This window comes from Otolemur garnettii, unplaced genomic scaffold, assembly GCF_000181295.1.
Source record: "Otolemur garnettii isolate 467f Iridium unplaced genomic scaffold, OtoGar3 scaffold00020, whole genome shotgun sequence".
Classification (NCBI taxonomy): Eukaryota; Metazoa; Chordata; class Mammalia; order Primates; family Galagidae; genus Otolemur; species Otolemur garnettii.
The window spans coordinates 1,125,181-1,134,824 of NW_003852415.1; the positions used below are offsets into that span (position 1 = coordinate 1,125,181).

The 9,644-nt window shown below is 53.8% G+C and overlaps 1 protein-coding gene across 1 annotated transcript in view; it reads right to left on the bottom strand.

The window, feature by feature from the left end:
- LTBP2 (latent transforming growth factor beta binding protein 2) overlaps positions 1–9,644 on the bottom strand; it is a 101,014-nt gene that overhangs the window by 5,116 nt on the left and 86,254 nt on the right. Inside the window, exons 21-30 of the mRNA XM_023511488.1 lie at positions 4,942–5,061; positions 3,816–3,938; positions 3,497–3,622; positions 3,011–3,136; positions 2,643–2,765; positions 2,416–2,541; positions 1,893–2,015; positions 1,165–1,296; positions 738–863; positions 84–227 (exon numbers count right to left, since the gene is read on the bottom strand). Of these exons, the coding sequence (XP_023367256.1) occupies positions 84–227; positions 738–863; positions 1,165–1,296; positions 1,893–2,015; positions 2,416–2,541; positions 2,643–2,765; positions 3,011–3,136; positions 3,497–3,622; positions 3,816–3,938; positions 4,942–5,061 (1,269 nt within the window). The remainder of the gene's footprint in view (positions 1–83; positions 228–737; positions 864–1,164; positions 1,297–1,892; positions 2,016–2,415; positions 2,542–2,642; positions 2,766–3,010; positions 3,137–3,496; positions 3,623–3,815; positions 3,939–4,941; positions 5,062–9,644) is intronic.

A 9,644-nucleotide genomic window follows, 5' to 3' on the forward strand; every position in this document is an offset into this window, starting at 1 on the left:
CAGGGGTGCTCTGTAAGCCTAAAAGTCTTCATGGACAGTGGCAGGAGTAGAGGAAGGTCCTGTGAGTACCCCCACCACCTCACCTCCGGCCCCCCGCGGGCGACAGCGCCCCTCCTGTGCATCATACTCCTCCAAGTCGCTGGTGCAGAGGCACAGGAAGGAGCCCTCCACGTTCTCACAGAGCGCAGCCCCACACACCGCCAGCATGAGCTCACACTCATTCACATCTGCAGCGGGGCATGAGGACAGGTTCATGGGTGGGGAAGAGGCAGTCCCTGTCCTCACCCCAACTCCAACCCATTTCCCAAAAAGAAACAGGCTAGGCCTGGGGGGAAGAAGAAGCAGGCCTGAATTAACAGGAAGGAGGAACAGATGGACAGAGGATGTGGGGAGGAAGAGAGGAGAGGAATGGCAGACAAGAAGCATGAAAGTGACAAAGAGGCAGGGTTACCCTCTGTGCATGTTCTCCAAACCTCACGCCTCCGGGGGCCCTGCAGGCTCAAGAGCAGGAGGCACCTTCCTTCTGTGCTTGTCCCCTACCAGCCTCCAGGGTGCCCACTGCAGGGGGAGTGCCCACCCAGGGAGCCTGAAGCCTCCCTCTTCCTTGCTGCCTCCCTTGCCCACACTATGGGGACCTATTATGGAGTCATGTGACCAGGAATATTTCAGGAAGAGGGCCCTGGGGCCTTCCTTTCCCTTCCCTGGCCCAGACCTTGGGTAGTCTACAGGCTTCTCACCCACACAGTCCCAGCCTGAGGGCGAGATCTCAAAGCCCTGGTCACAGAGGCAGCGGAAGGAGCCATCAGTGTTGTCACAGAAGCCATGGCTCCCACACATGGTGTCGTTGGCACACTCATCTATGTCTGTGGGGCAGTAAAGACCAGTGTAGAAGGGTGTGTGCTTGCTCTTTCTCCCAGCCCCCGGTGTCAGGAACACTCATTTGGCCTACTAACACCAAGATCTATGAAAAGTAAACTCTAAACATAGGGCAAGAAAACTAACATTAACATTCCTCTTCAATTTCTGTGTAAGCTCTGCTGTACAGAAAATATACAAATTTCAAACAGCTGCAAAAACAGTCCTCAGGAGAAAACAGTTTCTAGCTCGATACATGACAATAGGTGTCCTCAACCCTCAGGCCTCCAGCCCTCCCTCCCTACTCACCAATGCAGTCTCCATTCGGCGCCATGTGGAAGCCAGGCTGACAGCCTGGGATGCAGTGGTAAGAGCCAGGGCTGTTCTCACACCTCCAGGCCCCACACACTGGGTCTCCGTAGTCTTCACACTCATCAATATCTGTCCCCAGAGCCACAACAGGGGACAGAGGTGGCCAGGTCACTGCTCTGGTCCCACCTTGCTGGCATTACAGGATTATGCCCCACAATCTCCGGGCTCCCTGATCTGTTCCAAAGTACTATGCTTGTCTCAACCCAAGCACATCCAGTTCAGCTGAGGTAAGGCTGAGCATATGGGAGAGACATACGTGCAGTCTAGGAAGCACTTCATACGGCTCTTTGTATGGAACCTTCAGGGTAGTATATTACAGAGAGTTGTCTTCATATCTGTCTCCCTTGTTCAAGTTCAAGATTGTCTATAACTGTCTATTTGTCCCAATAAAAGACATTGAATGTAGCAGGTGTTTAATAAATGTCTATTGAATCAATTTGGCCTTTAAAACTAGATTGTGTGCTCTGCCAGCACAAAGATTATAACTGTCTTCACTTTGTCATCCTTGGACAGTTGCTCAGCCAGCAGAGGCTCAATAAATGCATTATCCAGGGATGATTACTCTGTAGAAAGCACGCTGCTTCATGGGAGCTGAGGGCTGGGGTGTAAGGGCAGAGGTGGGCAGATGTGGGGCAGAGCCCTGCTCCCTCCCCTGGAGCCCTTACCTACACACTGCCCGCTCTCTGGGGAGGGCTGGAAGCCAGTCTCACACAGACAGTCGAAGGAGCCCTCCGTGTTGATACAGTGGCCTCCCGGACACGGGTCTGTGGTCACACACTCATCCACATCTACAACAGAGATGACCATCAGCAGACCCAGCCATGGGCCCCTGCCTTATTAGGGCCCCAGGCAGCATTCTATGGGAGGTCAGGGAGTGGCTCAGGGTAGGAAAGGGCTAGAAGGTCTGAGGGAGAGTCCAGAGCTAGAAGCCAGAAGCCAGGCTTAGGGGAGGGTCCCTGGGGCAAGAACTCTGACACTCAGGTTTGGAGAGGGTGAACGCCTGCCTCCTGGAGAGGCCCTGGCTGAACACTGGGCCCCCTGGCATCCCTCCTGGCCTTCCAACTTCTTATCTCTTGGTGGGGCTGTGAGCATTTTATTTCAGCACTGGTGTTAAAATGAACTCCACTCTAGATATAGCCTCTAGTGACCCTGCTGTTGGCCAGTAGTGTGGCCATGCTGGCTTCTCACCCTGGCAGCTGGTGCCCCCCTCTGTGCTGGTAAAGCCAGGCGCACACAGGCAGAAGAAGGACCCATGGCTATTGAGGCACTCGCCATGGGGCGCGCAGTGCTCCTCCCCCACACACTCGTCCAGGTCTGCAGGGAAAAGTCAGGCAGTAAGTGTCTCCTGAGGCTGTCCCTACCTCCCCACACACTCACTGTCCCCAGTTGCCAATGGGAGAGCTGAAGCTACTCACCCTCACACATGGTGCCATTGGCCAGCTGGAAGCCCTGGGGACAGAGACACAGGTAGGAACCGGCTAGGTTCCTGCACTCCCCTCCCAGGCAGCTGCTGTGGGGGTCTTCACACTCATCCACATCTGCAGAGCACAGAGGGGAAGAAGGCAGCTGATGACAGACATCACCTCCCAAGGATAAGAGCCAAGGGGCAGCCTCTAGGGGACCTGTCACCTGCTGGTGAGACTAAAAGCAGCACAGCTGGGAGGAGCGGGGGCACAGGAGGGAGGAGGCTGACTACAGCTCCTTCCACTCCTGCTTCTGGTTGGGGTTGTCCACTGCACAGAGAGGGGGTCATCTGGGTCTCCCCCCACTGGAGGGCTCATACCTTCACAGGTGTGGCCCAGGGGGCTGGGTCGGTAGCCCTCATCACAGTCCTTGCAGGTGAAGGAGCCGACGGTGTTGGTGCAGACTCCAGACGGGCAGACTCCGGGGAAGGCGCACTCATCTAGGTCTGGGGCAGATAGACAGCCAGTCTCCCAGGGACCTGGGAGGGAGCCCTCCACCCAGTGATGCCGGAACCTCTCTGAGTCCCTAGGGAGGGGCAGGCCCAGGCTGGGAGCTCTCTGTAAGGCAACCCCAACACCCCCTCCCCAGAATGTTCCAGCTCAAGCTCTGCCCTCAGCATCCCTCTTGTTTCTGTGACTCCCTTTTCCTCCCATTCTCACTTCTGAACTTGGGGATTATGACAGTATGAGGTCTCCTTGGGGCCTAAGTCCATTTATAGGGTTCTCTAGCCTAGGCCGGAGGCCCTCAGCATCAGCTGGGAGGCAAATGGACTGTTGTTCAGGAGGTAAGAAGCCCCCAGGGCTACCTTCGCAGGCGGTGCCATCCTCATTCACCCAGTACCCATTCTCGCAGGCAGAGCAGGTGAAGGAGCCCTCAGTGTTGATGCAGAGGCCCGTGGGGCACGAGGCCCGGCTGGCGCACTCATCCACATCTGAAACAGTGCATTGAGCTCTCTGTGGGACTCTGCAGGAGACTGACAGGTGGCAGGGGTCCGGAGAGGACAGGCCTTGGGTTGGCATGGCTGGGGAGGCAGGACCAGGGGTGGCTGTGGGGGTGAGGTGCAGAGGAGAAGGAGCCATAGGCAGGGTTGCCTGTGGAGGAAGGGTGCTTTGGCATCTCTGTACCTTGGCAGCCCTTCTCGTCTAAGGTGGCCTCGTAGCCTTGCTCACAAGAGCATCTGAAGGAGCCTTCCAGGTTGATGCACCTCCCATGGGCGCAGACCCCAGGGGTCAGGCACTCATTCAGGTCTGTGGGAGAGAAGTCCAAGGTGGGCACTGGCTTCCTCCCCTCTATGCATTCCCTCCTGGACAGGCTTACAGCATCTCACTCTTCAGAGGGGCACCAAGAGGCCATGCTCCCTCATCCTGCCTATGCAGGGCAGGGTACCTTTGTCCAGGCACTCTTCAGCTCTGTGTAGTGACACAGTACCCCGCTTATGTCCTAGAAAAGGGGGCCAGTTCCCCTAGACCTGGGGCTGGTTTGGCCCATCTGAGGATGCTGGAATGAGGTGTCCAAGACCCTTGATTCACCTCATGGTGGCTCTGAATTTCTCTGGCTTCCCACCTGCCAACCAACAACCCTTGTTCCCAGCCCAACAACCAGCATAAGTGGGTGGACAGCAATGTGGAGAGAGGCCAGGCCATGCCTGGGTGGCTGGGTAGCAGTCCAGAGGGCCTGGGAAATGTCTGCCCTCTCCAAAGCCTCAAAGCATCCATTCAAAACTCAGTCCCTCCTGGCATTCTGAACCCTGGACCCTTCTTTCTGAGGGGGCTGAGGGGAAAGAACACTCTACTCCTGAATGACCCCCTTCTCGGGGGAGAAGGGCAGCTACCACCCAGTGAGGTTGTCTGCTGAGACATCTCTGTGGAGATGAGAGGGGCAGAAGGCCCCCCTCCCTGGGAACTGCGGAAGGAACTGCCTTTCACCACTAGAGTCTGCCCCATCCTGAGACCCTTAGGTTCCTCACTCCACCCTACAGGACCAGCCACAGAAGCTTCCGGTACTTTGGGCTATAGGTCCAGAATGGATATGGCCAAGGAGCAGAAGAGGCCCCCACACTGGCTGGTTCAGAGGCAGAACCCCAGTAACTGAAGCACACCCTCTCTGCCCAGTGCCATCTGGGGCCCCAGCCAGATGGTGTACAGTAGCCTCCACTGCCCTCTGCCCACCTCTTTCCCTCCCTGTGTGTGGGCTCAGCCAGTGGTCCCAAGGCTGAACGGCCCTCTCAGTGCCTTGGCAGGCAGCCCTCACCTACGCAGTTCCCGCTCTGGCCTCTGTAGCCCTCCTCACAGGCCAGGCAAGTGTAGGAGCCGGGGGAGTTGACGCATCTCCCATCTGGGCAGGTGCCAGGGTGACGGCATTCGTTGATATCTGTAAAACAACAGCTCCTCCCTTGGTTATCCCTGGGAACTACAGCACATGGGTAGGTCTGTGACGTGGTAAATCCTTGACCCTTCCCTTTATTGAGGAGAGAGAGGTCAGTTTCCGTACTGATGAAAACTAGGAAAAAATGACAGTTGCCCCATGTTCCCCACTCTACTTCCCACCCACTGTCCTGAACAAAAGGGAGAGATGGAAGAACTTAAAAATTAGTCAGGGAGACTCCCTGGGTGGGTGCAAAAGGCTGTGGTTACCACCAGCTGTAGGAGGATCAGAGAGCTCGACTTTGTCAGATGGACTTTTTGGGATGGGCCTTCATATCTCCCTTGGGGAACGCCTAATCCTTAGTAAGCGGTGACCATTACTGGAATGGGATCCGCTTGGCATAGCAACCAGCCGGACTGCCGCCAGAGGCTCCAGAACAGGTCACCAGAGAGGCAGTGAAAGCAGAATGGGCTTCCTTGTACCAGGACATGAAGATGGAGGATAACACCCCCAGACCAGTCCTCTGGCTGAGAGCAGACCAAAGAGTCAAGGCCAGTAAGGCTTCTCTGCAGAGAGGTTCAGACATTTATTTCAGCCAAGACCCAGGCAGGATCTAGGCTCTTGGCTCCTACTCTGGTGAGACTCAGAAAGTCAGCCAGAAAGGATGAACCTGGACACCAACCGGACAGACAGGGAACAAGGGAACCCAGGGAGGGAGACTTACAGCAAGAGGAGGGAAGAAATACTTCTCCCAGGAGCTGAGGAGAGGGCTCTTCCCCATGTGACCTGGCATATCAGAGAGTCCATCACCAAAGCACCCAAGGGACCTGGACTGAGTTAGGGAGGTCATATCACAGGCCTGAACTCTGGCTCAGAACTGCAAGAGGACATTATGTTCCTGTGGCCCAGTGTTGAGACTCCTGGTCACTATTCATGACAGACAGCTTGGCTAAGCTACAGGGGAAACAGGAGGATTTATTCTTACTAAATGGGTAATTGTCATTCTCCTGGAAGAAGGCCATTAGCTTATGCAGATTCAGAGGCCCTATTGCCTGGAAGGGAGACCTACCCAGCATCCATAGAGAAAATGTAAGAGTCAGGCCAAGGGTCAGAACACAGGCTTTCTGCAAGAATAATAAAGCCAGCAGCTATCATTGCAGACCAGGACTGGACCTACAGTGGGGGAGGGTGAACATGGGTCCTCTCTTGAGATTGTTTGGTCTGCAGTAGTCGGATACATCAAAGCCCTTTGCTTTCATGAGGATCCAGAAGAGGGTGATATACCACTGGGCAGGTGGTTATTCAGATGGTTATCTGCAAGGAAACACCCACACCTCCTAGGTCATCTTGGGGGCACTGAGATAAGGCTTGTCTCTGGAAAGAGGACAGCCATGAACTCCTAGTTGTGTTGTAGTGACACCAGTCTAGTTATTCTAAGGGTTTTGGTAAAGATAGAGCAGAAGAGAATGAAGGATCTAGAAGGACCAACTTTGGATGACCAACTTTGGCAACCCAGGAGATAGCAGCCAGCACCATGGCTTGCTGGGCTTGGCTGAGAGGCCTGGAGGAGGATGGACAAATTCTTCTGGAGTGGCAAGCAAGCCATGCTTCAGGGATGCCAGGCTCGGGGACAAAAAAGAAAAGATGGAGCTAAGGATCTTCTTACATCCATGGCAAGAAGAAATGATGTCTTTGCCCCTCTCCTACAAGGATCAGGCAATGCAGGAAAGAGATTAGGTTTACTGGGAGCAAAGGGCCCTGAGTTCCGTCCTACCCCAAGTGTGCTGGGCACATCCATTGGAGGGGTTGTGTGAAGTGTCTTAATGCTGGGCATTTAGGAGACTCTATGGTGCTCACTAATGCAGAACTACTCCAGCTCTCCACTTTCTGGGTTGTGGTAGGCTTGTGCCTCCTGGTCCCTTGTGGTTGGGTGGGGCCGTGAGGCTAGTGCTGGCCAGTGAGCTATGAGTGGATATGACATATGTAATTTATGAACCAAACCATTATGTAAAACCCTCCAGGATGCTCTTTCATTCTTCCATGGAGACCAGACACATTCCAGATACTGGCTACTCCTTTAGCCTGTATCTCTAGTGAGGACACATGGGGCAGAGACCCCTGCTGACTCAAGATGGCATCAATGAGCTGGAACCTTGGCTGCATTCTTCATCACTAAGATTGGGGCTCTCTGTTAATGCAGCACCACCAAGTCTACTCTGGCGCACTGCCCGCTTCCTTCCTAGACCCCTCGCTGGGGAGGGGGAGGGCAGATGATCATGGCAGCCCTGTCTCTACCTGGCCAGGGAAGGGCTTTCCTGAGTGGAAATGGATACAACTGACATTAACCATGCCAATCCAAAGGAGCCAGATGAAGATTCAGGATGGTCAAGTTCCTCTGCAGATATTCTGAGGCTGTTCCACTAACCTCTTAGTGTCTGCAGTGGAACCAGTCACCAGGTGCAGATTTTTCTGCCTAGCGTAGGGGTTGAAGTTAGCCTAAGAGGATTGTGTTTTGGTGGGTTTTATGCTCTGGTTGTTGGGGGTAAGAGCTGTCTTAATTATTGCTCTGCCTAGTCCATGGCTGGCACACAGCTGGCATTCAACAACTGTTTGCTATCAAAGAACAGGACAATGTGCCTCAACTTTACCCATCGTCTTCTTGGAATAAGGCTGCTGAAGAGACCCCAAAGGACCCATGGAAACAGTCACTCCCAGGACCAGTTTCACTAGGAGGATCCTGGAGCTTTTCTAACCAGTTGGAGTGGAGGAAGTGTAAAGCCACCAACTCTGTCCCTTGTGAGAGCATGCAGTTGGGGTGGAAAGGGCACTCTGGCAGGGGCCAGAAGCTCAGGTGACCTTGGATAGGGTGGGGCACAGCAAAGGCCTGGGAGACTGGAGGGGAATCTACCCTCGTCCTGTGGGAACCCAGAGTCCTGGCATGATGGAAATGCCATCGAGACTATTGGATGGGCTGCTGTCCAGACCACTGAGTCTTTCACCAGAGACTTTGAGTTTCAGTGGAGAGAGTGGTTTTTTTACTTGGAGAAAGAAGAAAGAGGGAGAGGAAATTGACTGGGCTCGCGGGGTGATGGGCTGGGTTTGTGGTTACTGATGGAAACCTGGAGAAGTGTGCAGGCTACATCATTCTTCCTTTCAACAGACTCAGAGCGTCTGCCCTGGGCCAGGAACTTCGCCTGACCTCTTAGATGAGGTGTGCGTCTAGAATTTTTCCCCTGAAGGGAAGAGGACAATCCAGAAGAGTGGAGTGGGAGTGGGGGAGTGAACTACCCTCCTACAGTACCATGTCCCCCTCCTCATTGAGGGTCTCCCTGTGCCGGAGCTGGAGCACTTTGTATGTGTCAGCTCATTTGGTCCTCACAGGAATCTCTGAGATGGGCATTATGGTTTCCATTTTCAGACATCAAAACAAAAGCCAAACCCAGGCCTGTGAGTGCCAGAGCCTGTGCCCTGAACACGGACTGGTTAATATAATTCTGATGTTTTTAATGTTCTGGTATTTTCTTGGTTCATTTCCTTTAGTTTTGCTTTGCTTTTTAATCAAGTTAAATGTCAGATTCAAATGTTGTTGTGGTGCTTCAATGAGGTGATCTGTCAAGGACCTAGCACAGTCGCCAGGTAGGTATCAAATGGTGGGTGATTTTGCTTCCCATCCATCGGGAAATGCCAAGCTGTCCTGTCTCCATTGTGCTAATGAAGACAAAGAAGATGGGTTCTGGCTTTGGTCACACGTAGGCCTGAGTTTTATAGGGAAAGAGCGCGAAGGAGGCATTGAGAGGAGAGGTTGCCTGTCCTGCACCTGCAGCCCCTCTCCCCTATGCTAAGACCATATAGGACTCTGGACTTTGCTCCAGAGCAGCATTGGGAAGGGGGACTGTCCCTTCACAAGGTACATAAGCTCTTCCCTTCACCTCCAGGACTGTCTGAAACCAGGCAAGTCCTGGGCAGAGAAACCTGGAAGCTGGGAAGAATCTGAGTTTTAGTCCAATCCAGGGCAGAGTTTTCCCAGAGAGCCTTAATTAAGGCTTCCCGCGAGCCTGTGACACCCCAGTCTGTCATGGTGGTGGTGGTGGCAAAGCTGCCAGGAAGTTTTCAGAGTTGGCATAAGAGGGCCAGGCTAAAGCCAACAGAGGTCTGTGAAGACACCAGTTAGCAGTGTCACAGTGTCTGGGAAAGGGAAAAGGATCTGGGATCTCACCTTCCTTCCTCCTTCCATTCATCCAACCAACATTTGTTGGGTGCTCTTCAGGTGTCATGCATGGGCTGTTTAAGGACCCATCCCTTAGGAGCTGCCAGTCTAACAAGCTTTAGCAAGAAGGCCAAGACTCCCAGACAGAAAGACTCTTCTCTGCCACATGAGAAGAGTACATTTTTTTGTATAGACAGAGTCTCACTTTATAGCCCTCGGCAGAGTACTGTGGCATCACAGCTCATAGCAACCTCCAACTCCTGGGCTTAGGCGATTCTCTTGCCTCAACCTCCTGAGTAGCTGGGACTACAGGTGCCTGACGCAACACCTGGCTATTTTTTGTTGCAGTTTGGCTGGGGCCGGGTTTGAACCCGCCACCCTC